This window comes from Zingiber officinale, chromosome 8A (assembly GCF_018446385.1).
Source record: "Zingiber officinale cultivar Zhangliang chromosome 8A, Zo_v1.1, whole genome shotgun sequence".
Taxonomy (NCBI): domain Eukaryota; kingdom Viridiplantae; phylum Streptophyta; class Magnoliopsida; order Zingiberales; family Zingiberaceae; genus Zingiber; species Zingiber officinale.
Genome location: NC_056000.1, coordinates 74756641 through 74784006, shown reverse-complemented (window position 1 = coordinate 74784006; position 27366 = coordinate 74756641). Strand labels below are relative to the sequence as shown.

The following is a 27366-nucleotide window of genomic DNA, read 5'->3' as shown; positions in this document are numbered from 1 at the left end:
GTTCAACTACAACTTGATTTTTTTATAATTTATCGTACATTAATTAAGTCAAATATATTTATTCTATTTGGATATTATTAGAGGTTTATCTTAAATTGTATTATATTTTTCAAGAGTCCATATTGATACATTCATCATCACCATTATCATTGGATATCCAAAATATAATCCAGGTATTTTTTTACATGTAAAATTATTTATATATTACAACTTTTGAGTTATATATTATATTCGCATCAATTCATTCTGATCATAATCTCTTGTATTTGACTTTTACAAGATTATATTAAAATATATGTATAGGTGATGTATCATGGTAAGTATTTTAGATATTTTGTATTTGCCTTTCACTTATCATTCACTTTTAGATACTTATGATTGTGAATACTTGATACTTAGATAGTTCTGCTTGTATTTTGTATTGAATTTTGGAGATTTAGGTAATTATGAATATGTTTTGTATTGTATTTTGGATAGTTTTATGTTGTAAGCTTATTGTATGTTGTGAGTATATTATATGGATTGTGATTTATGCATGAATTGTATTTGTGCTGCCATCGTTTATAATGGTTTTTATTTATATAAAAATTGTATATAGGATACGTGGAAAATAAAAGGGTTTTTTTTTAAAAAAAAGTTTTATTAAATTTTACCAACGGAATCACCATTCCGTCGGTAAAATATCGAACAATACAGAAGCGGCTTTGATATATTATTGACAGACTCATTTATTTCGTCAGTAAATTGCCGACGGAATGGGTTATTCCGTCGGTAATTTATCGATTGAATAAAATTCAGTTGGCAACTTTTGTTACCTTCCGTTTACTCTCTACCGACGGGACAAGTGTTCGGTCGTTAAATTTTACCGACGGAATACAATGTTCTGTCAGTAATTACTGACTGAATTTCATTTCCGTCGGTAAATTGCAGTGCCGACCAAATTACTCCCGATATCACAAATTCCGTCGGTAAATTTCAGTGTCGACCAAATTACTCCCGATATCACATATTTCATCGATATTTCGTTGGTAAACTCAAATACCAACGGAATATCGATAAAAAATTCAATCGTTATTCACAATTATTTTTTTAGTGATCGTCGGTTGATGATCAACTCGAGTTAGAGAATGACGCAGTTGGGAGCCGATTGGGGTGTTGGCGCTATGGCAACCGCCTCAATGGTGGTGCCACCGATGGAAGAAGAAGTAGAAGAAGTGAGGTTGACGCCGAGCCAATCGTGACACATGCAGTGTTGCCCCTCGACTATGTGCGAGTATACAGAAGGGACATGGCGGCCGCAGCAACCCCAAGTGGCCTTCCCACACTTGCCGTATAGTTCACCTCGTAGCACATTTTCTATCCTCTGCTTGTGATCCACCCTTCCTCCTCCCCTTAGTTATCCGAATAAGATCTGAACATATTTTACGGATTAACGAAAGAACCATTTGTATATATTAGTGGGGAGCCATGACTCCCCATCAATATATATAAATGGTCCTTCCTTGATATGTAAAAAGTGGATCAGTAAATTATCATTGAGGACATCATATTTAAGGATAGAAAATAAATAAATAATAAAGAGATCCTTATTAATATTGGATTTTCGTTAATATTTTAATATATTTTTTATTTCAAAAACATAATTATAAAACAATATTTTTTAATTTAAATAAAATCATTATACATAAAATACTATTATATTAATTTATTAATTTAATTTAAATTATTTTTATTTTTTATTTACTATAATAATTTTTAAACGAGAAATGAGGAGCAGGAAGCGTAATCAAAGAAAGGAAACAACAATGAGCGAAAATGGAATGAATTTATTAATTTCTCCTTAAAATATCCAAATCATTTTGGCCGTCCCTTTCTATCTCTCTCTCATCAGCGGACAGACCCCGCCATTTCCCCCAATGGGAATGCCCTCTCCACCGCCGGCTTTCCACCGTCGCAACCAGGGTTAGGGTTCCTCTCAGGCGGCGGCTCTCTTCTTCCTCCTCGTCTCGATCTCTAGAACTGTATCCTTTAGATCCCCTCATCCTTTTCGATGACCTCCGTCTCGGAGGATCATATTCGCTCGCGTGGGCATACCGCCGTAGCGGAGGTGGAGGAATGGGAGGGAATCGACCACTTCGATCTGCTGCCGGACTGCTTGCTCCTTGTCGTCTTCAACCTGATCGGCGACGTCAAAGACCTGGGAAGGTGCCTCGTCGTATGCCGTCGCTTTCACGCCCTTGCCCAACTCGTAGAGTCCGTAGTCGTGCGCATCGACTGCGTTATCTCCGACGACCTCTCCACTTCCAGCGCTACGAGTCCCGGCGGGGATAGGGGCCGTGGTTTGATTTCCCACCTAGCACGCATCGTCCTTGGAGGCATCGTGAAACCCTTACAAGCTCTCGGCCATATACTCGCCCCCTCTGCTTCCGTTGCCTCCGATCGAAGGGCCACGCTCTCCCCTCTTCCTTCCTCCTCCTCCCCGATATTATCGGATGTTTCCCACCATTCTCCCGCCGAGGTACTGAAGAACTTTAAGGATATTCGCTATCTCCGGATTGAGCTTCCAGCTGGGGAGCTTGGCCTCGAGGACGGTGTTCTCTTGAAGTGGAGGGCCGAGTTTGGGTCGACCCTTGACAGCTGTGTCATCCTTGGTGCTGCCTCTGTTCTCTCCTCTGCGTCTTTCTCGCCAATACCGTCGAACCCCAGCCTTGACTCTAGCTTCCAGGATGCTTGTCTGAATGATGACAGTGGCAGCATGCCGGAATCATTCTACAGCAACGGGAACTTGAAGCGTAGATTGTTTTGGACAATCAGTTCCATGATTGCTGCGTCAGCACGTCATTACCTCCTCCACTCAATCATCTGCGACCATGAGACTCTCGAGACATTGGAGCTCACAGACGCCGATGGACAAGGGTTGCTGACGATGAGCCGGCAGCAGTTGCAGGAATGCAGGGTGAAACCACTGTCTACAGCTGGAAGCTCACAACGAACACTGGTGCCAGCCCTCAGTATGCGGCTATGGTATGCGCCTCACCTGGAGCTACATGGTGGTGTAGTGCTCAAAGGGGCAACTTTGGTGGCTGTTCGGCCAAGCCAAGAGTGGGGAAGCGAGTTTGCTTGTTACAGAGATTGTGATGGTGCCATAGGCTCGTCACACATGTGCTGGATTTCCAGTGCATTCAAAGAGCCGTACAGATCAGCAGTAGCAATGCTCGTGAAGAGGAGGAGTTACAGTCTCGAGATGAATTCCTTCTGAGTTTGGAAGGATGGTGCAAGCCACAATCATAGAAAGGTAGAATTCCTTATACTGTTCGCAGATTATGCTTAATTTGAAGATATTATATTTCTCAGTAGTGAATTTATATTATGTGATCGTAAAGATAGACTGGTGAAGTTTATGGTATTTGAATGGAGCCTCTCCTAATTATTTTTTAATGTCTGTTTCTAGTTCCCATATTTTTTTTTATGCTAAAAGTTGCACATAAGTATTTTCAAAATTGTTGTTTTTGCTGGTGTTCCCATGTTTAGTTGCCATTGTTACAGTAGTGAGCATGATGTTTTTTTTTTTTTTGCGGGAATTGCCCAGAAGGTGCACGCAAAGTTGGGAATTGACCAAAAGGCACACACAAAGTTGGGAATTGATCAAAAGACGCACCATACTTTGATAATTACCAAAAGGTCCACTAATTTATTTGGTCTTCTCGTCCTACCCCTCCCACCAAACCTGACTTTCTCTCTCTTTCCTTATTTGCATGCAACTTTCCTCTCTTTTAGTTCCTCTCTCTTCTTTTTTCTCCCATAAAACTTTTCTTTTTTTCCTCCTTTACATGTCCCACGGAAGTTTAATCCTGGAGCACCTTTGGGGAGCTCGAAATAAGTAATGGAGGGTGCCTTAGAACTTTTTGCAACCTTAGAAACTCATAGGACTTGAAATGGATGATGGACCTAGGCTCTTTTGATTTCCGCAAACTTGCACCCATTTAGTAGGGTTGATTGAGAGAAAGGTAGATATGATATCAAACCGTGGTTTTGATCAAATAAAATTATAAGTTTGGTCTCAAAGACCAGGACCATGTTGGGCTTGATATGAGAGGATCAGGTCCAATGTGGGCTTGATTTGAGCAAATCAGATCGAATGTGGGCCTGATTTGCTCAAATAAGACCAAGACTAGTCTTGGTCTCTAGGAGATCATGCCTAAGCATTCTAGTTGAAAGTTAACATAATACTGGAACACCTCTGGAAAGCCTAAAATAATTAATGGAGGAGACCTTTGGACTCTTTGCGACTTTAGAAATTTACAGGACCTGAAATGAGTGCAATCTGAGCTCTCTAGGTTGATTAATGGATTTTGACCGAAATTCACTGATGGTGCTAAGCTATTTGGATTTTTACAAACTTGTACCCATTCAATAGGGTTGAGTGAGAGAAAAGTAGATATGGTGTCAAACATTGGTTATGATCAAGGAAAACTGTGGGACCATGACTAACATTGGCATGATTTGCTTAAATTAGATCTATTGGTGCAATTTCCCTATGTCAAGGTTGACCAGGTTGACTAAGCTTGAATTGACTTAAGCTTGAGTTGTAATATGTGAGTTTCGATATTTGACAATGTATGAAGATTGTTTTGACATGTATGGAGATTGCAGGAGCAATCGCCCGTTTGGGGAGATTGGTCAAGATTGACTAGTTTAATGTGAAGAAGAGTCAAGTAGGTCAAGGTTGACTGGATACTTGACTGGAAAGTCTTAATTGGAGGTTAGGCAAGAGAAGTCAAACGGGAAGGTTGGTAGAAGATGAAAAATCCAAGTGGGTCAGTATTTGACCAGATACTTAGTGGGAAAGTCCTGGTGAGTGAAGCTAGGCAGAAAGAAAGTCCTAGTGAGTGAAACTAGACAGATGGAAATCCTGGTGAGTGAAACCAGGTGAAAGCCTTAGTGAGTGAAGCTAGACAGTAAAAAAGTCTTGGTGAGTGAAGTCAGGCAATGGAAATCCAGGTAGGTCAAGGATGACTGGACATTTGGTGATTGGAAGTCCAAGTAGGTCAAAGGATTGACCGGATACTTGGCAGAAGGAGAAAAGTCCAAGTGGGTCAAGGGATTGACCGGACGCTTGGTGAAGAAGTCCCAGCAAGTCAAGGTTGATCGAATGCTAAGCAATGAGGAGTCCTAACAGGTCAAGGTTGACTGGATGTTGGGTTTGGGAACCCTAGACTTAAGTTAGGCAAGTTACTGTTGGTTAATTGATCAGGTGATCGATTGAACCAGAGTCCAATCGATCAGCCGATCGATTGAGGAGATTTTCTCGCGAGAATAGAAGGTTCCCAATCGATCAGCTGATGGGCAACGCCAATAGATCTATCAATCGATTGGGGTTGGATTTCTCGCAAAGATGCGAGGAAGCCTGAATCGATCGATCAATCAATTCAGGGTTTTTTTCCAGCGAGAGCACAAAGGCGTTCCGAATCGATCGACCGATCGATTCAGCCTCCCCAATCGATTGATCAATCGATTGGGATATGACTGTTGCGCAGATTGTGAGCTTTGGACGGCTGGGATCACTAGGATCTGACGTGACATCGATTGGGAGCATGCCCAATCGATTGGGAGTCTTAGATCGTGAAGTATAAAGGCGACAGTGAGATTCAAACTCGACAGCACTTACATGAAGATCTTCTCCACCGAGCTCACCGTTCTTCTGCCAGTTCTTGGAGCATCTTAAGGATAAGTGTTGTTGTACTTCTAAGATTCAAGAGACATCGACAAAGCTACACGAGATTGAACAAGAGAGGTTATTCATTGTATTGTTTACATTTACTTTTTGTTTCGAGTTGTATGCTTGTGTGAGTTTGTACGAGATTTCTTCACCTCCGGATTGTTTCGAGGAGTGTTTTTCTTAGTGGAGAGTCCTCGTGTGTGTGGATCCTTGGATTAGTCACCTCTTCTTGAGGTGGATACCAAGTAAATCCTGGTGTTAGCTTTGTGAGTTTGCTGTGAGGTTTTCCGCTGCACCATCATCATCTTCAAAGCAAGCAAACAAGTGCGACGAGCTATCCCTCTCCTCTAGCTCCTAAGTGACCCAACAAGATCCACATTGGGCCTGATTTGCTTAGACTAAGCCCGCGTTGGGCTTGATCCTCTTAGATCAGGTCCAATGTGGTCCTGCTCCACCGGGCTGATAGTTTTCCTTGATCAAAATTAAGGTTTGACACTATATCTATCTTCCTCTCACTCAATAGCCTAGATCCATTAGTGGATTTCAGTCAAAACCACTGATCGACTTAGAAAATTCGGATTGCACCCGTTTCAGGTCCTATGGATTTCTGAGGTTGCAAGAAGTCCAAAGGTGTCATCCATAACTTATTTCGGGCTCTCCATAGGTGCTCCAGGATTAGACTACCATGGGGCATGTAAAGGAGGAAAAAAAACAAATAGTTTAATTGGAGAAGAGAGAGAGGAAAGTTGCATTCTAATGAGAGAGTAAAAAGTCAGGTTTGATAGGAGGGATAAAAAGGGTAGACCAGATAAATTAGTGCACCCTTTGGTAATTATCAAAGTATCATGTGTCTTTGGTCAATTCCTAACTCTACGTGCACCCTTTGGGCAATTTCCGTTTCTTTTTTTTTTGTCTCTTGATATTGTTGCAACTTCATTAAAATACTACTGCTAGTTATTCCTTGTCAAATTAAATATAATAATTTTCTCATATCATAGGCTACTAGTGAAGTGAAGGTGCGGGGATTTTCTCATAGCAAACTAATTATAATAATATTTCAAAAGGGAATGCTGGCCTTTTCCCTATACATTTGAGGTACTTGGTCCCTAGGTTGAAAGTGATGATGATGCTTTATGTACACATTCTGTTGAGGACCAATTAATTTAAGCTCAAAGTGGTTCTCAAACTTGCTTACCGCATCAGAATACTACTTCCAGTGATATTTTTCATATTATGGTGTACAACTCGTTGCTTTATTAGGTAATACTAATTTTACTAACCCATCATTTACTTAGAGTGTGGTACTATGGCAAATAATATCTGCCTTTCTACGCCATGGAATGCTGCTTGTAGTTATCGATATCAAGTGATGTTGTATGAAGAAAAATTGCTAATGGCTAATTATCCATCTTATGCTTTTTTTGACATTTTAAATAAAGTATTTAAATGTTAATGATTCACCGATTTGCACTTTAATTTGAATTTCTTTATAATAAATTTTGTTTAGCATAAATTATTTACCATTCTTATTAACCATTCAGATTTTGAAGATCTAGAGGAGGCTAAAGCATGTTTAAAGGAAGACACTCATTAGCTAAAAATTAATCAATATGATGTGAAGTTTTACTTACGCGGTCCATCAATGGTGACCAGCCCATGCAGTTATATGATAATCTGCGAATTCTGAGCTGTGCTGCTATCTGTTGGAAACTGAAGAAAGCATTCTCGTGCTTGCAAATTCGGTAAGGGTGATGTTTCTCCCACCCTTTTTAGCCATTCTAAAGTGGAATATGGACTGTTGATAGATTATGGTTCTCATCCTGTACTGTATATTGTCGCCATGATCCACTTTAGTTTCATTGCTACCAAAATTGTATCAAATCTTGTGAATTTGCCTTTTGTTGTTCATGCCAAAATCGCTTAGGCCATGATTTTCTTTAATCTTGCTGTATTTCTTATGTTATTTCTTTGTTGACGAACGTGTTTTTACTTGATTTTTCTTCTCAAAGATTGGTTAGCGATAGCAATTTGTCGGACAAGAATTGACTTTCTTTTCATGGAATCTTATCTAAGTTTCGTTTTTGATACTATCTTGAAATGTCATCAAATGGCCACTGTACGTGTTTGTGGAATCTATTTGTTGTTTTAGATGCATTGCATTGAAATTTCCTCACGTTAGTCGCATTCTTGGCTTGACTTTTACCTTGTTGCAGTTTCTAGTTTACTAGTGTTTGTTCTCAATATGCCCAGATAACTAAATCTATTAGTAGTTGATATGCCCATAGATTCTGATGCATCTCATCAATATTTCCATGTACATTATTAAATTGCTACTTGGGGTTGATATACCATTCATGCATCAATATGAATTGCTTATGATGCATAGAACAACACCAATATTAATGGTCAGCAAGTGCCCACCATGCCATCCTTTTTCATCCTCTTATTCTTTCTCCCTCCCTTTCTTTTTGCAATCCTTCTACTTCCTAATCTTCCTCTTCATCTGATTTTATGTTTATTTGTTCATAAAATCCGTCACATGAGAGGGTAATTCCTTGGTCTTTGTCGGGATTCGATTATGCAAATCTATTATGTGATAACCAACTTGATATGCCTTGGACCCAATTTATTTATTCATATATGAGAGGGTAATTCCTTAGTCTTTGTCGGGATTCGATTATGCAAACTTGTTATGTGATAACCAACTTGATATGCCTTGGATCTAATTTATTTATTCATATGATAAAAGATGATTCGTTCATCCAGCATTCCTGCCAACCTGATGTATCTGTTCATGTGCTATACAACACATGCAATTTAGAAAAACTTCCTCATCTGTCATTGAGGAGTTCCTCCATGTTCCACACAAGAAACTATTACGAGGATAGGTTAAAACCTAGTCACTTGATACTCCCTTAGATATATTAAGCCTTCTAAGCTTGCTCCACATGAAATCTACCTCTTATCAAGCTGTCTTAGAGTTCATCTCGTTAGGAATTTTTGCTTGGATGCTCCAAGCCAACCTTCTCTGATCACCTCTGAGTCCACCTTGGCTTGGTAAGACCATTAATCCATCGAATCAGCAATCACTCCATGTTCCTACTCCCATAACCAACTTTGTTAGGAATTTCTAATGCCTTTATGTTCCAAGTCATTATTCATCAATCACTTCCTAGTCCATGTGATATGAACCTCTCAACCATCGAGCATAACCTATCTAGTCCTCTTGGGACAGTTTAGTGACTAGCACATGAGATATTATCATCAAGAGATCTGGGGTTCGAATCTGGATAAAGTCGAGGTAATGTTTCCTTTATGTGCTAGTCATTATTTTAAAGGTTAGTAGTCGTCCGTAATTTATCTCTTCCGTGTTGGTTCTGAGACGGATTGACGGAGGCGCTGGAGGTGAGCATATTCACTTTTTTTTTGGTTGCCACCATAACCTATCTAACTTGATTGTCTTAAGTCATCCATTACAACAATTTGATCATGTTAATGCACTCAATGAAACATTAGTACGAAAGGTAAACTTAAATCTTTTATTAAACACATCAAAACAACTTACTCAAACTCAATCAATTGAGAGCATCATTGCATCAACAACATAAAGAGGTAGGGGACGAGTTGTTAAGCTTGTCAAGGTCATGGTAGTGCCACCGATAAGGAATAATGTTGGGGCATGATTAAGGTTTAATGTAATCAGCATTCTTATGTGAACATTAATTAGGATCTTAACTCACAATATTGATTTCCAGATAACTAAGTCGTCAAATCTAAACTAATCACTAGAGTAGAGGTTAATTAAGATCTAATCCTAATTATTCTTAACTAACTAATTAACTAATTTTAGAAAAATAAGAATTTCTCAACCTTTTAGAAATTGATATTTAATTAATAACAAATATCTGTTATTATTATTTTTTAACACCTCTAAATTATTTATGCCTACTGTACAAAAATTAACGATACATATTTATTTATAGAAAAATGGAAATAAAGAACGACACGGATTTAGAAAGTTTGTCGGGCTCCAGCTCAGAACCCACGTTAAGTTATGACCGCGCCAGAGATGAGTCTGTACCCGTCCCGAGTGGACCCGAGCGGCTGGCTTCCCATGCTTCCTCTCCAGCCTCCCTAGCTCTCAGTCTCACTGCCGATCCCTAGCTTTCGTATTGGCATTTGCCGCCTTCTCAGAGTCGATCTCACTTCTCGAGGGGGAGCTTCCAGAGCTGGAGCCGTGGAGCTGAAGGTTTGGAGCTCGGATCCTGCTCCATCGAGCACGGTATCGTTGGAAGACCGACCACTTGTTTTTTTTTTTTTTTCCTCTTATTCGGTTTTATGAGGATTTTGTTTGAATGCGGAGTTCGTCTGGTAGATGTCGTTTCCGGAGCTGAAGGAGCGGCACGCGGCCGCGACGGCGACGGTTAACTCTTTGCGGGAGCGGCTCAAGCAGAGGCGGCAGCAGCTGCTTGACACGGACGGTGCTGAGCTTACTTTTTCTTTCTGGATTTGACCTTTTTCGTGCGCGTCTTTTGACTTGGATCTTTTCGTGCGGTTTTGGTTCGAGTAGTGGCAAATTATACCAGGACCCAGGGGAGGACGGCGGTCAACTTTAGCTCAACGGATCTGGTTTGCTGCAGGACACTTCAGGGACATACTGGCAAGGTAGTCCAACTTTCCCTCGGATTTTATCACCCATATAGATTTCCTGTTGACTATTGTTAACTTTCGTGAGTTGAGAAGGACTTCATAAAGGACACTTGTATGCTGTCAAATTTGTTTTGCGTCGTTCCCAATTTTAAAGAAATTGGATACACATTCCTTGGGCATAAAAAATGGCAAATCGGTTTTTATCTCCCTATTATTATTATTATTATTATTTAATTATAACCATCTTACTGATCTGAGAACAATTTGGACTTACCTTCAGGCGAGAAAGCGTTAGCATACACACTTTTTCTTGAAGTTGAAAGGGCATTGCTTCATTGTACAAAGATAAGAGGTGTATTTGCACGAAAAAAATCAGAAGACTCTTTAAAACTGGTAGAATTTTATTATTTAGTATCAAACAGGTGCATGATCAATGGTCTAAGCTTCCTAAGTCTGGAGCATAGGCCTTCACATGTATGGTAGTTGCTCAAAAAATACATGCAGCTATGACTCCTCAAGGCTTTGCTAGCCAACTTGTTAGCATGCTTATCATTATTACTAGAATAGTACCCAACTGAGACACCCCAGTTCCTTCTCATAAGCTTCCTCATGGCAGCTAGGCTCTCACTGCAGATCGATTCATTAGTTTCAACCTTTAACTTCTTGCAACCAAGGTTCCTTTTCTTCTCTGATTCCCATCTTCCTGCCAATTCATCATCCAAGGTAATGCGGTTAAAATTACTCACTGATCAATGTTATCAAGACGGGTGACATGTGTACTTAAATTAGAATTTGATACATGTCCTTATAAGGGCTCAATTGATACTTTGAGACATTACTGAGTCAAATCCACGTCACTAGTAGCTTATCCGCCTTACAATTTCCTATTGAACATGCACTCACTCCAGGGCCTATAAAATAGGAGCCAAAGCCATTAAAGGGGTGGGCCTCAAACTAATGCAGGAAGAATGACTATAGTAACTAATTAAATACGGTGTCAAAATATTAACCACTTCAAACATCTTTGACCCCATTTCGATCTGCTCATTGGCATTGGCTTCACTAGTGCTTCACTACCTCCTTTGAACTCACTGGAATTAAACACAACAACAATCATTTAATCCACCTCAAAGGAGTCACTAGTGCTCACTTGAACCTATATGACCCAGCAACACCAACCTTGGTTGATCTTGAATCTGTTTAGGTGAATCAAACACAACTCTGATCCCAGTTCAATTGAACCCTCTAACACCTTAGCTGCTTTAATTGAATTTGTATGGTTTCACTTATCCAAAAAAGGTATATGTCCAAGGGATTGCTCCCACTGCTTCAGATTAGTGGTTGGCACTACAGCTGGGTTTGAGATGCTGAACTTCTTGGAGGAGTCCTATACATCATTTGAATATCTAATGGTGCTTATAAAGTTATACCTTTTAGTTTGAAAAATGCAGATTCTACCTTTTGTTAGCATGCTATTCAATAGGTTGATTGTGAAGATTATATGATAAGCAACATGATGGTTAAGGGTAAGTTGAGAGGGGGTCATGTGGAAAAATTGAGGGAGATCTTTGAAGTGTTTAGGGATTCTAGGATGATGTTAATAATCCTTGAAGCACACCTTTTGGTTTGGGTCAAATAAATTTCTAGGTTCTATGGCTCATAAAATGGGATTGATGTATGATGCGGTGATGATAAAGGGCCCCACCCCGCTGCCATGGTGGAGGTCAAAGTCAAGACGGTCAACGCTTAGAAGTCATTTGCTGATCGGACGAGTATGTCTCGATTGGGGAGAGAAAAGGCCTGATTCGAGATCACCTTTGACTCGGCCACGAGCCGAGCACCCGACGCTCAAATGAGAGGATGACAAAGGGAGCATTATGCAGAAACCAGGCCGAGCGGCTCTTCCGCTCGACCTAGCAATAAACTTGACATCAGCCAAGCATGCAGACAGTGGACTTCCGACCGAGCGGTTATCCCGCTCGGCTCAGCAACGGCGCATGCAGACAGTGGACTTCCGGACAAGTGGCTATCCCGCTCGGCTCAGCAACGTAGCATGCAGACAGTGGACTTCCGGCCGATCGGCTATCCCGTATGGCTCAGCAACAAAGCATGCAGACAGTGGACTTTCGGCTGAGCGGTTATCCCGCTCGGCCCGACAACAGACAACACATGGACAGCAGAATTCCGGCTGAATGACTATTCCGCTCGGCCAAGCAACATACACAACAGACTATCTTTTGATATCCTTTTCAGAGCTAGTGCCATTGACAGGCGGCATGGTCAGACAAAGGATTGTACGGCGGAAGCTTTCACTGTCACTTCAGAGAAATGCTCGGCCCGTTAAGGTACTGTGTCAGGGACACTTTACTGACATGACTTTTTAGGGAAAGCTTCGAGAGGCGTGCTCACCTGGGAAAGCGTGCATGCGCGCTACCGAAGTTCTATATAAAAGGGGGGGGGGGGGTCCAAGCTTCAACGGAGGTATGCGATATTTTACTGTTGTGCTACAGTTTTTGCTCTTTGTTTCTTCTTCTTCGCCGGAGACTAACTTGAGTGTCGGAGGGCCATAGCTGGAGACCCCTTCCCTGGCTCGGCACTAACGCTTCTTGTGTTGTAAGTCGGAGCGAGGTCCACAGGAGGTCAGCAGGAGCGCCACATCCCCAGCATCTGTAGGTGCAGCGAAGGCCGACAAGAAGGGGGTGAATTGCTGAAATCAAAAACAAACTATACCCTCCTCGGATTTCAACTCAGAAAAGCAATAGAAAAATAATAACAAATAAAGAAATAGAAATTAAGCAGAAGACAGGAATTTAACCTGGTTACAACCAAGAGGGTTGTTAATCCAGGGCAGTGACAAAAGCACAGTAGAAGATAAGCCTTTTACACTTTGAAGCTTAGAACTATTGCTAGGAAAGACTATATGATTGATTGCTTGAGTTGTTTTGAATTCCTAGCTCCAGAGGCCTTTAAAGGCCTCTGGAAATCTGATCTCGAGGATCCAAGGCGCCTCCAATAGAGGTCCAAGGTACCTCCAATGGGTGAGCAGATAAAACTTTATCCGCAGTGCAAACGGTCAGTTTTGGCCTGTTGAAGGCGCCTTCAACAAGGTTGAAGGAGCCTTCAAGCAGGAGGCGCCTCCAATCCTGATGGAGGCACCTCCAAGCTGGCAGCTCGAATTCCAGCTTGCTTCTTTGCTTCGCTTTGACTTCCGACGTTCCGATCTTTTGGGTGATTGCGGCCGACCAGAATAGGGCTCACCCGAACCTAATTCCCGGCCTTCTCCTCGAGCAGCCTTCCTCTCCGGCTTAATGTCCCTCGAACGCCGCGCACGTTCTTCTCGCCCATCGGTGTACTCTTCATTTGCTCTCTCGTCCTTCGGACGCACCGAGTCCGTCGGCTCCCTTCCTGTGCCGTCCTACTCGCTAGCTGCGTCTTCCGCTCGACTTCCTGCGCTCCTAAGCTCCTGCACACTCAGACACAGGGATCAAACAAAGCAGGACCTAACCAACTTGGTTGATCACATCAAAACACCCACGGGGATCAACAATCTCTCCCTTTTTGATGTGCATCAACCCAAGTTCAAGTTAGGGTAATAATAGACAGAAAAGTAATTTTAAAAGAAAAATTACTAAACTCACATATTAAGCATTAGTTTGCAATAGACAACTACAAAAAGAATATTTTTAATTTTAAAAAAAATCAAAATTTTTCTCCCCCTAAATATGTACTTCTCTAAGCGTGTACCTTTCTCTCCCCTTTTGATCATAGCAAAAATGGGATAACAAAAAAAAATTTTTTAGCATAAATTTTTAAGTTAGAAAAATTTCTAATTTAAGATGAAATTAGAAAAATAGAAATTTCAAAGATATTTCTAAGTAAAATGAAGTTTTTTGGAAAAAATTCTAAGTAAAATTGCTAAGTAAAATTTCTAAGTGAAAAAAAATTCTAACCGCAATAATTTGTTTGGATTTTTCAAAATAATTTCTAAGTAAAAAATTGATTTTTAGAAAAGAAATTCTAAGCAAAGCTTTCAAGAGATATTTTTCAAAAAAAAATGAATTTCTAAGAAAATGTTTAAAAACTTTTCAAAGCATTATTTAATTCCAATTTTAATGCTTTTATCAGAAAGTAATTAAACATTTTCATTTCGATATTTCGGCTTCCAGGTCGTGGCGAGACACTAGGTCTTCTTAGTTATTGGAACAACAACCACTTCCTTAGACAAAGCTTCCATACAGAAATTCAAAGTTTAATTTTCTTACTGTAAGCTTTTAAATGAATTAATTTAGCACAGATTTCGGAACCCAATAGAGGTTCCTTCTTACAGGGTTATTCAAAAATTTCGGGGTACATAGTTCTTGGGTACTCTTTTAAGTTGACCCTGATGGTTTCTAATGTACCAATTCAATTTTCCATAAATTTTTAATTTTGAGTTTGGAAATTTATTTGTATTTAAACATGCATCAGATTTCAATTTTTCAACTTCTAATTTTAATTTATCATTTTTTGATTTTATGCTATCGTACATCTCAAGTGGGCATGCTTTTGCTAATTTCATTTTCAATTCTTTATTTTCTTTTTCTAATTTGAATAAGTCTTTAGAAAGAGATTTATTAAAGCGAAAAGATTGAGTCGGGATTAGATTTCGTACTTGACTTACCTGACTCGGTGAGGCTCCCCCTTCACTGCAGCTTTCCTCTTCTGATGTTCCTCTCCCTTCATTGATACTCATCTTTGAGCTTGACTCTTCTTCCAGCTGATGGTTAGCTATTAGAGCTAACCTCGAGAATTTTTCGACGTCTGATTCGGAGGATGAGTTTGACCAAGTGGCCTTTAGGTTCTTGTATTTGGAGGAATCTGGTTTCTTGTACTTGGTCTTTGCCTTCTCCTTTTGCTTGCTTTTCAATTTCAAGCAGTCATCCTTGATGTGCCCTTCTTCGTTGCAGTTGTAGCAACGAGTCGTTCTTCTTTTTCTCTCATGCCTCTGCGATCTAAATTTGTTAGATTTAAAAAATTTATTGAAGCATCTTACCAGTAGTGCCGCTTCTGATTCGTCAACCGAGGCTTCGGAGTCAGAACTGTTCATTTTTGCCTTTAAGGTAATGTTCTGACTAGTCTTCTCTACTCCATTAGGCTCTGAAACTCGAGATTCGTGAAGTTCAAAAGTGGAAAACAGTTGTTCTAGAGTACTTACCTCGAAGCCCTTAGAGATGTAGTACGCATCTACTAAGGAGGCCCACTCTGGAGTTCTGGGGAAGGCGTTGAGCGTGTATCGGATCGAGTCCCGGTTCGTTACTTCTTCTCCAAGATTAGTTAGTTGCGTGATCAGCTCTTTGATCCTTGCTTGGAGTTGCGCTACCTTCTCGCCTTGGTTCATCTGGAGGTTCGTCAACTGGGTCCGGAGGATGTCGCGCCTGGTTAGCTTCGCTTTGGAGGTACCTTCGTGAAGCTCCAGGAATTTCTCCCAGAGATCTTTCGCGGAATCGTAGCTTCCGATCCGATTTATCTCCTGAGGTGGCAGTACACTGAGTAGATAGAACTCAGCCTTTCCGTTGGCGACGAAATCGCTTGCTCTTTTTTGCTCCATGTGTTTTCTTCTTTATCTTTCGGCGCTGCAAAACCATATTTCATTGTAATAAGAATATCAAAATCTGTAAAAAACTCTAATTTCCCAAGTGGCAAGTTAGCCACATCAACTGCATGATTCATGTCAACTTGACATTCCATCGTGTAGGTGTAGCGGAGGCCGGCAAGAGGGGGGTGAATTACTGAAATCAAAAATAAACTATACCCTCCTCGGATTTCAACTCAGAAAAGCAATAGAAAAATAATAACAAATAAAGAAATAGAAATTAAGCAGAAGACAGGAATTTAACTTGTTACAACCAAGAGGGTTGTTAATCCAGGGCAATTACAAAAGCGTAGTAAAAGATCTCCTTTTGCTGAAGGCGGAGAAGCCTTTTACACTTTAAAGCTTAGAACTATTACTAGGAAAGACTATACGATTGATTGCTTGAGTTGTTTTGAATTTCTAGCTCCAGGGGCCTTTAAAGGCCTCTGGAAATTGTTGGGTTTTTCGGGCCGCGAAAATCGCTTTTTCGCGTCGCGGAAACCCCGAAAGCCCCGCCACCGGATCCGTGCGAAGAATAAAACTTTCGAAAAACTTACGAGTACGAGTTTATAAACTCTAGATCTACATTAGAGTACGAGTTTTACCCTTGATGCGTGCCTTTCGCCAATCCCGCTTGTTCAAGGTGCCGGATCTCAAGTTGTCTAGGTAGACAACTCTCTATGCGTATCCACACGAACAACTCGATGGAGGGAGAACCTTAGAGTGTGCTAGCACTCCAAGAAGGTCTCGGCAAGATGAGGAGAGGGAGAACAAGAAGAGAGAGCAAGGAAGAAGATGGAATCAAAATTCACTTGAATGAAAATGAATACAATTCATTCCCTTAGTGGCCGGCCACACCAAGTGTAACTCCTCTCATTAATGTGGCCGGCCACATTAAAGCAAAGAGTATTTGTAACTTCCATTAGGTGACACACACATGTGTCAACTATGATGATGTGGCACATCATCATTGGCCACTTAATGCCAAGTCACAAACGATGTGGCATAAAGTCAAGTCAAACTTGACTCTTCCTCTTCCTCTCAAGTCAAGTCAAACTTGACTTAATCTCTCTCATGGTTGATCTAATCCAACCATTTAATTCAAACCAATTTAATATAATGAATCTAATTCATTTAATTAAATTGATTCAATGAGTCATAATCTAAATTAGACTCATTGAACACATGAATCAACTTGAGTCCAACTCAATTAGCCCAATTAGGATTACCCTTAATCCAATTTGATTCATCACATGAATCTAATCCATCTAATTGTCCTTAGTGTGTGACCCTATAGGTTCTTGTAACGTTGGCAATGCCCCTAAACCCATTTAGGAGCATAAGTAATGAGCAGTATCTAGCAACACATCATTACTACCCAAGTTACAAGAATGTTGAGATCCAACATCACCTTGTGACTACTAATTGTGACTCCTCACAATATATGACAAGTGTCCTTCTATCCTAGACATCTAGATTGATTAATGTGAGGCATAGAGCGTGTCATCCTCTGACCAATCTAAATCTTGAACTCCAAGTAGACTCACTAAATCAAATGAGCTCAATATCTCATATTGACTCATTTGGGCATGACCATGCACTTTGTGGTCTCACTCTATCAAGAATATCGATGTCTCTCCCGTCATATAGGAGGGATAGATCCCATCTACATCACTCACATCCCTCTGTATAATTCGTTACATACTCAGTAATCGCCTTTATAGTCCACCCAGTTACGGGTGACGTTTGACGAAACCAAAGTACATAACTCTTTATGTAGGGAACCATGGTGACTTCAGGTCTAAGGACTAGTAGTCATACTAATAGCCACATGAAAAAGTATATGACACTCATATAACGATCCATGATACTTTCTCATGGCGGGTCATTCAGTATACATTCTCCAATGCATACCCATGTGTCAACTTGATATCTCTATATCCATGACTTGTGAGATCAAGTCATCGAGTTGATCTACATGCTAGTCTTATTGCATTAACATTGTCCCTGAATGTTAATACTCGACTAGGAATGATTAAGAGTAGTGTTCCCTATATCATCTCACTATCGGTTCAACTAACCGATTGATATAGGTGAGAATCTTCTACTTAAGGACGCTATTATACTTAGTTTATTTGGCACCAATACAAGTAAGTATAATAATCAAAACAAAATGCCTTTTATTTATATAAGAATATGATACAACAAGTCCATAATACAATCATCAAATGATTGGCTCTAGGGCTCTAACTAACAGAAATCTGATGTCGAGGGTTCAAGGCGCCTCCAATAGAGGTCCAAGGTGCCTCCAATGGGTGAGCGGATAAAACTTTATCCGCAGCGCAAACGGTCAGTTTTGACCTGTTGAGGGCGCCTTCAACAAGGCTGAAGGCGCCTTCAACAAGGCTGAAGGCGCCTTCAAGCTGGAGGCGCCTCCAATCCTAATGGAGGCACCTCCAAGCTGGCAGCTCGAATTCCAGCTTGCTTCTTTGCTTCGCTTTGACTTCCGACGCTCCGATCTTTTGGGTGATTGCGGCCAATCGGAATAGGGCTCACCCGAACCCAATTCCCGGTCTTCTCCTCGAGCAACCTTCCTCCCCGGCTTAATGCCCCTCGAATGCCGTGCACATTCTTCTCGCCCACCGATGTACTCTTCCGCAGCTCTCTCGTCCTTCGGACGCACCGAGCCCGTCGGCTCCCTTCCCGTGCCGTCCTTCTCACTAGCTGTCTTTTCCGCTCGACTTCCTGCGCTCCTAAGCTCCTGCACACTCAGACACAGGGATCAAACAAAGCAGGACCTAACCAACTTGGTTGATCACATCAAAATACCCACGGGGACCAACAACATCTATCTCCCCAACTTTCAGACAGGATCATATTTGGCGTCGTATGTGGGAACGTCACCCGCATCAATGTAAATTCCATAAAGCTGAGACATGAAGTCACTTGTTAAAGGATGGAGGTGTAAATGGTAAATGAGCATGTGGCATCATTTAGTTGGTCTCTACTGAAATAGGTGCAAGATGTGCTACTTTATTTAATGTTCTAGAGGCCAAAGAGTTTTGAGTTGGAAAGGAAGGGAAAAAACAAGGGGATGGGGGATGGGTGGAGTAGCAGGTAACCTTTGGCAGATTGAAGAAGTATTTGGGAGTTTGTCTTAGCTAGCCTGACTACAATCCGGATTTGTGGAATCAATTAATTTTGTGATTGTTAGAATATAATTATGTTTCGCATAGAATTTTGCTCAAGGACAAAGAATGGAAGGTATATCTAATACAATACAATAGTCATGCTATGAGAGATGTTGAATTGAGGTGAAATTATTGATTTAAGCTTTGGTTTTAATGGCAAGAAAGCATAAGCCTTCCTTTCAAAATGTATTAAGGTAACTAAACAACAACAACCAAGTCTTATCCCATTAGGTGGGGTCGGCTATTAATGTAACTAAATTTTAAATAAAAATTATATTTTATATGATTTTTAGTTAACTTCATCTTAATTGTTGCTACATCATTACTACCACCCCCTTAAATCTTTATTCTTATAATTGAAAATGATATGGGAGGTGCTCTATATGCTAGAATATATTGAGCTTTAAGGAGATGAAGTCTCCAGTATGTTAATAGACCAGTTGTGGTTTGCGACTTCTGAGTACATATTGTCAGATGAATCCCACTTGTTATATAAACCCCTAGCTTTTCCCTCTCGCACTGCTTCCAATTTCTCAATATTTTGCAACTTCTGTTATGGTTTTTGTTTTCTGAGAAATTTTTAGGTCTATTCACTGGATTGGACCTCTGAAAGGAATCGGATAGTCAGTGCCTCTCAAGATGGGAGGCTAATTGTATGGAATGCTTTGACAAGCCAGAAAACTCATGCCATTAAGCTTCCTTGTGCATGGGTCATGACATGTGCCTTTGCTCCAAATGGACATTCTATCTCATGTGGCGGTCTTGACAGTGCATGTTCCATTTTCAATCTTAATTCTCAAGTCGACCGTGATGGGAATATACCAGTTTCACGGGTTCTCATGGGACATAAAGGCTATGTGTCTTCATGTCAATATGTTCCTGATCGAGAAAGTCATTTGGTTACCAGCTCAGGAGATCAGACATGCGTATTATGGGATGTTACCACTGGACAAAGGATTTCTATATTTGGTGGAGAATTTCCTTCAGGTCATACATCTGATGTATTGAGGTATTGCAGTGATGCCTTTTTAAGCCAAACTTGATGTCTAGTGGAAAAAATTCTGGATGTTTTGCTCTTTATGATTATAGGGATGTAGATTGAATAGGTTCCTTGTTGAGATGTATTTTGAGTAGCTAGTTTATCATTTCAGAGTACTGTAACCATAATTTTGTCTCTCTTTCATTTCTCATTCTGATTCTTATTATATCACAGAAAATTTTTACAGACCCTGATGATTTTAGTATAAGAAAATTGTCAGATACTTGTCAAAATAATGTTCTTAACACTGAGCTTCTAGATTTAAAATTTGGCAAATAGAATTTGGAATTTGTGTTACTACTCATTGCATTGCTATTGTGTGTTTCATTTTTTGTCATTAGTTCTGACAGAAATCACAATATCAAATTGCTTGGAGTAGTTACACTATTCCCATGGAAATAACTGTTTAGACTTTATGAGATTTGGCATAAGGAGTACTCTAGCTCTCTATTTTTTTCTTTTTACATTTTTTGTGCTGTTATTGTTAGAGATAGAGAAGATGGATTCAGATTTCAGATCATGTAAAGATTTAACACGAAAGATAACTTATAGAAGCTTTTGTAAATATAAATTTCCAGCAATTTGATGCACCATAATTTCTCAAAAAACATTCCGTAGAGGAAATAATGCCTATTTTGCAGAGTCACCAAGCGTGCACTGCTTGATGACTTTGAGCTTAAAAGCTTAACATGCAATAGAGAGAAGAGAAGAAGATTTTCATTTTTTTTTTTCTCCGGTTGAGACTCTTGTAGTTGTTTCATAGTAGGCCAGGCATATGCCTGCAATGTCCATGCCTATTTGGGAGTACCTATTCCAAAGGGATTTAGTCGGTTGCAGATGCCTTATTTATTTTATTTTTTTTGAGAGAGATATATATCCAATTTGAATTCATGGGATATGGGATAAGAAAGGAAGTGATAGACTTTATTTATATGAGTGAGAAAAGAATAATTTTCAAAAAGATGTAGGAATTCAAGAATAAATGAAAGCATCTTAAATTATTATGATATGAATTCCTATTGTTTCTTCTCATGGAGATAATTCATGGAGGAGTAGATGGATTCTATCAATGAATGGGAAAAGATTAGTTTAAAGAAATATGACATGTGAGATTAAAAGAATATGAAGTTTAATTAATCATTTTACAGGGAAAAATTATTGATAATCAAATATTTCCCTTTATTACAAAACATCGACAATAACAATTAAGCCTTATCCCATTAGGTGGGGTTGACTATATGAATCCGTTTACGCCATTAAACTCTATCTCTAACTATACCATCATCTATATTTAAATAAATTTTATCTTATTTTATTGTTGCTAATCAAGTCTTTTTTGGTCGTCCTCTTACTCGTTTGATATGCGTGTTTGCCATAGTTTCACATCGCCTAGCTGGAGCATTTATTGGTCGTCTAAGTACATGCCCGTACCAGTTTAAACATGTCTCTCGGAGTTTTCCCTCAATAGATGCAACTCCTACTTTCTTTCTAATGCTCTCATTTTTTATTCTGTCCATTCTCATATGCCCACATATTCACCTTAACATCCTCATCTCTGTAACTCTCATCATCTGCTCATGTGCTCTAGTCATAGCCCAACATTCAGCTCCATATAATATAACAGGTCTAACTGTGATTTTGTAGAATTTTCCTTTAAGTTTTATAAGTATTTTATGGTTATATAAAACACCCGACGCTCTCCTCTATTTCAACCATCCTGCTTGTATTCTATGTAAGACATCTCTCTCAATCCCTCCATCATTTTACAAAAATGATTCTAAATATCTAAAACTCTCGATTCTGGGCAACTCATCATCTCCTCTCTTAACAATTGTCTCATTATATCTAATATTGCTAACTTAAATTCAATATATTTTGTCTTTATTCTACTAAGCCTAAAATCTTTATCTTCTAGTGTTTCCCGCTAAGATTCTAGTTTAACATTTACTCCTTCACGTGTTTCATCTACTAAAACAATATCATCTGCAAACAACATGTACTACGGTACTGGATCTTGAATATGTGCAGCGAGTTCGTTCATAATTAGTGTAAAAAGATAGGGACTTAGAGCTAATCCTTGATATAACCCTATATTTATTGGAAATGCTTTAGTTATTCCGCTTTACTCTAGTTGTTACATCCTCGTACATATCCTTAATTAGTTCAATATATATTATGTTAACATCTTTTTTTCTATAATTATCCATATAATTTCTCTTGGGACTCTATCATAAGTTTTTTATAAGTCAATGAATACCATGTGTAGATCTTATTTTTGCTCCCAATATTTTTCAATTAATTGTCTAAGAGGATGTATAGCTTCTATTGTCGACCTTCTAAGCATGAACCCAAATTGATTTTCGGTTACCGTGGTCTCCTTCCTTAATCTTTTTTCTATTACTTTTTCCCAAAGTTTCATGGTATGACTTATTGGTTTAATGTCCCTCTAGTTTGCACAATTTTGCATGTCTCCCCTATTCTTATATAAGAGAACTAGAGTACTTATCCTCCATTGATCAAATATTTTTTTTGTTTTTAATATCATATTAAATAATTTTGTAAGCCATTAATACCTTATTTCCTTAGACACTTTCATACCTCTATCAGAATATTATCTGGTCCAATGACTTTTCCATTGTGCATCCCATTTAAAACTTGTTCTACTTTTGAAGTTTGAATTTTACGATAAAAATTTAAATTTCTATTCACATTTAACCTACTTAAATTACCTAAGTTAAGTTAATCGCCTAAACTTTCATTAAAAAGTTTAATGAAAATACCTCTTCCACTGCTCTTTTATGTTTCCATCGTTTACTAGTACCCTATTATATTTATTTTTAATATATTTTATTTGGATAAGATCTCGTCTTTCTTTCTCTCACTTTAGCTATTCTATAAATGTCTCTTTTCCCTTTGTACCTAATTTTTGATATAATCGTTCAAAAGTTTCATTCTTTGCTTCATTCACCACTCTTTTAGTTTCTTTCTTGGCTATTATTGTATATGTTTTTAGGTTTTCTTCGTTCTTACAAATATATAATTCCTTATAAGTTATTCATTTTTTCTTCACTTTCTCTTGTACTTTTTCATTCCATCACAAAGATTCCTTACTTAGTGGTGCATGTCCCTTTGACTTACCGAGTATACTCTTAGTTACTATTTTTAACTTTGATACCATCTTATCCCATATTGTATTAGAATCACTGTATATTTCACTTAATGCATGTACTCCTACTTTCTCCTTAAATATATTTTGCTTCCCATCCTTTAACTTCCACCACTTAATTCTAGGAGTCGTATATATTTTCTTTCTATTGATATTATGCTTGAGGCGTATATCCAACACTACTAACCTATGTTGAGTAGTTAAGCTTTCTCCAGGGATGACCTTACAATCTTTACAAATCTTTCTATTTTTCTTCCTAATTATAAGAAAGTCAATTTACGATTTATTATTCCCACCTTTGAACGTAACTAGGTATTCTTCTCTTTTATTAAAAAAACGTATTAGCTAATGCTATCACAAAATCTAACATAGTTTTCCTTTTTCATTTCTCGTTCTAAACTCATAATCCCTATGTACCCTCTCATATTCCTCATTTTTCACTCCGACATTCCCATTTAGATCACCTCCTATTAAAATCATTTCATTTGGCGAAATATTTTGTAATATTTCATTTGGTTCCTTCATCTAATCCTACTTGTGGTGCATATACGCTAATTATGTTCATAGTTTCTTTCGCTGGTATTATCTTAAGGGTTAAAATTCTATCATCTTTTCTAACTACTCCAACAACTTCATTTTTAACGAACTATCTACAACAATTCCGACTCCATTTCTTGCTTTACTCTTTCTCGTGTACCATAAATTAAACCTGAGTTTTTAATCAGTTTTGCCTTCTTGTCTACCCATTTTGTCTCTTGTACACACAATATATTAATTTTTCTCCTAATAATCATATTTACTACTTCCATTGAGTGAGGATTCCTATGTTCTATGTTCCAAATCTTAGATTATTAGTTTTCCTATTATATTTGTTCTTATCCCACCTATGGTGTGAGAACTCTTTCCTATTTACACTACACTCAAGTTCAAATGGAGATGTAGTGGTCTTTGCCGATACGTTATAGTCGGACCTGCAACGCGAACTCTTGCATATTTAGCACTACACCCGAGTTCTGGAGATGTAGCGGTCCTTGCCGAGACGTTATAGTTGGACCCTGCAACACGTTCCTTCCGGAGAATAACCTAGCATTAGCACAATAGTTTAATTGATTCATTCATTGAATATTTGCCATAGTTTTAACGCTGGCTGACAACCTAATGCAACCCTCTTCCTTTATCCGAGCTGGGAACCGACCATGACTATTCGTCACGGGCGGAGTTATTCCCCTTTATTACCCATTGAAATAATTATTACCTATCTAAATGTTTAGGAAATATTATTAACAACTATAAGTCAACTTACTTATCTTCCTCTGGTAACTATTAATATTATAGTCCAATTACTTGGTTTGAGGAAGAGGATTGAAAGATTCACAAAATTACTCATGGAACTCTATCATTTATGCACATCCTTTTGTCACTTTCCCTTGTGCCCTTAATATATACTATCCAAGTAATCAAACCTTTAGTTTAACTTCCATGATTTAGATTAATCACCAAAAGAATCTGTTGATGCATTTTATCCTTCTAAGTATTTAGATATGAAAAGTTGAATGCCCAATACTATTTGCCTCATTTATATCTCAGTTTAGAAACATTTAAATTAAATTTCTTTTGAGGCTACAAGCTGGCTATGACTCTCATTGTGCAAGTGATTTGCCATATGGATAATAGGCTTTGTAACTTCTGTTGTATCAGATAATTTTGTTTAATAGTCATGAAAAACTATTCCAAATTTTCATGTTTCTATAAATTGCCTACAACAGAGTAGACAATCTTTTTTATAAAAGCAAGAGAAAAAAAAGATGCCATTTGACAAGTGACATTTCAGCTTGTTTCCGTGTATTTCTTGTGCAAATGCCTAGGTGGTCAGGCTTCCATGTCCTAATGCAGCAAGTTTAGGCTTCTAAAATATTCTATTCAGCTTTTATCAAATGTGAAGCATGGTAATTGGTTCCTCAAGGTACTAAAGTATGAATGATCTAATCACACGGATTGGCATTTTCTCAGTGGTCTTGTTGGTAAAGGCAATGCTAATTATGTTATCTTTAGGTTCTATAAAAAAGAGTAGGCTAATGCCTGACTTCCTTGTTTTCAAAATGTAAAGTAGATTCAGCTATCTGCATCTTTAACTGAAGGCTCAAGGCCATTCTCTCAAAGTTGAAGACATTTCTTGCATGCAATCTTACTATTAAGAAAAAAAGATTATAACTTTCTTAGTTGTTATAATGTCTCATCCAAAAACAATTTTCCCTCCCCCAGTGTATCTGTCAGCAGCTCAAATTCAAATATGTTCGTCTCTGGTTCTTGTGATGCAACTGCTCGATTATGGGATGCTAGAATTGCTAGTCGAGCAATTCGAACTTATAATGGTCACCAAGGTGATGTTAACACTGTCAAATTCTTCCCTGATGGTCAGAGATTTGGTTCTGGATCAGATGATGGCAAGTGCAGGCTATTTGACATGAGAACTGGGCACCTGCTTCAAGTATATGCCCAACAACATAACAATAATGAACCAGATTGTCCCTTTGTCACATCCATAGCATTCTCTATATCTGGAAGACTGCTTTTCGCTGGGTACTCAAATGGTGACTGCTTTGTGTGGGATACCCTCTTAGCTGAGGTACGTGTTTCTAGTGCAATTGTACATGGATCATAAGTTTTACATTTCTTAGCTCACTCTAGAAGTAAATTTTATTTAAATTATGGAGGATCTAAAATAGTTGATGTCATGTTTGTGTGATTTGAATCATAGTATATTGATTAAGAATTTTATTATCTTGGAGACTTTAGTTAGGGGTGCATGAATTCGATTACATGTACATGAATTTAAGAACTATTGATTGATGTCCTATAACATTGTTTTGTAAAATAATTGAGGGCAACACCTGCCAACGAGACCTTCTATTGAATGTCACTGTTAACTGGGAATGATCATAAAACAGTATGCAGCAGCCTTAGGCATAGATTGGGCAGATTGCATGCCTGTTTTCTACATGCATTGGACTTATCCATGAAAATCAATAATAATGTTAATGTTGCAAAAGCATATTGTAATACCATCAAGAACCATATCAATGTCTTTTCAGGTAGTTGTTAATCTTGGTAAGCTACAGAGTTCCCATGAAGGTCGCATAAGCTGCTTGGGTTTGTCAGATGATGGGAGTGCTCTATGTACAGGAAGTTGGGACAAGAACCTAAAGGTAAATATTCCCACTTTATTTCTAGTGAATTGTCTGCAAATGCATTTCCACTTGCAACCATTTGAATGCACCTGGAAGAATTTTGATAACCTATCCATCTTCCTGACTTCTTCAACCAAATCCTCTGTGATTACATTTTTAACCGTTACTATCTAAATCTTATTGAGAATTCAGCCAAGCACTAGCAATAACCATACATACGAACCGTGTAAATTTTTGACAATTGCCTTTTGAGGATTTTCACTATCGGCAGAGTGCAAATATGACATTCTCAACTAAAGGCCGAGTAGCTAGTCGTTGATCAATTTTTTTTTGGAGGAAAAGGATTGATTGGCTTAACTTTTCTGGCAGATTTGGGCTTTTGGAGGATTGAGGAAAGTGATCTGACGCTGCTTAATTCGGACTCAAATATTGGAGATTACATTAAGGGTCAAGCCACACTCAATTTTCATGCATTTTTCTAGCTGACAAATGCTAGCTCTAGAAATTTGTACTGCTAGTTCTTTCGATAGCTTCCTATGGGGCACTAGTTTTCTATTAGTATATATTTTTTTAAATTTCCTTGTAAGGAACTTATTAATTAATCCGTTTAATTTTCTGAATTGGAATTTGGAGGTTGTTTTCCATGGCAAACGAAAGTTCCCTACTGAATCAGCTTTAAATAAATAAAATAGAGAACCCACAACTGTATCAGAATTTGTGTAAACTTCAGTGTAGTAGTTGGTTCTTTATCGGTTCTGATATGAGACGGTCGTGATAACCTCAAGTCTTTTAACATTTTTCA

The 27366-nt window shown here is 38.7% G+C and overlaps 2 protein-coding genes across 2 annotated transcripts; both read left to right on the top strand.

Annotated features, from left to right (window-relative positions):
* Window positions 1-1870: 1870 nt before the first annotated feature.
* On the top strand, window positions 1871-7727 carry LOC122009568 (F-box protein At5g46170-like). Its single transcript, XM_042565775.1, has 2 exons — window positions 1871-3295; window positions 7261-7727. Exon 1 carries the CDS (start codon window positions 2051-2053, stop codon window positions 3257-3259), a length of 1209 nt encoding a protein of 402 aa, XP_042421709.1. The 5' UTR covers window positions 1871-2050; the 3' UTR covers window positions 3260-3295; window positions 7261-7727.
* A 2042-nt stretch (window positions 7728-9769) lies between these two features.
* LOC122009567 (guanine nucleotide-binding protein subunit beta-like) lies at window positions 9770-27215 on the top strand. The gene is made up of 7 exons (XM_042565774.1): window positions 9770-10001; window positions 10095-10200; window positions 10290-10384; window positions 19756-20180; window positions 25639-26002; window positions 26469-26582; window positions 26934-27215. The coding sequence occupies exons 2-7, from the start codon at window positions 10095-10097 to the stop codon at window positions 26967-26969; spliced, it is 1140 nt and encodes a 379-aa protein (XP_042421708.1). The 5' UTR covers window positions 9770-10001; the 3' UTR covers window positions 26970-27215.
* Window positions 27216-27366: the final 151 nt, after the last annotated feature.

Bases quoted from the DNA above. Each gene is read 5' to 3' on its own strand.
- LOC122009567 (XM_042565774.1), top strand. From the start codon at position 10,095: ATGTCGTTTCCGGAGCTGAAGGAGCGGCACGCGGCCGCGACGGCGACG. The intron at 10,385-19,755 runs GTAGTCCAACTT...AGAAATTTTTAG, and splicing joins TTCAGGGACATACTGGCAAG to GTCTATTCACTGGATTGGAC. The intron at 26,583-26,933 runs GTAAATATTCCC...CTTTTCTGGCAG, and splicing joins GTTGGGACAAGAACCTAAAG to ATTTGGGCTTTTGGAGGATT.
- LOC122009568 (XM_042565775.1), top strand. From the start codon at position 2,051: ATGACCTCCGTCTCGGAGGATCATATTCGCTCGCGTGGGCATACCGCC.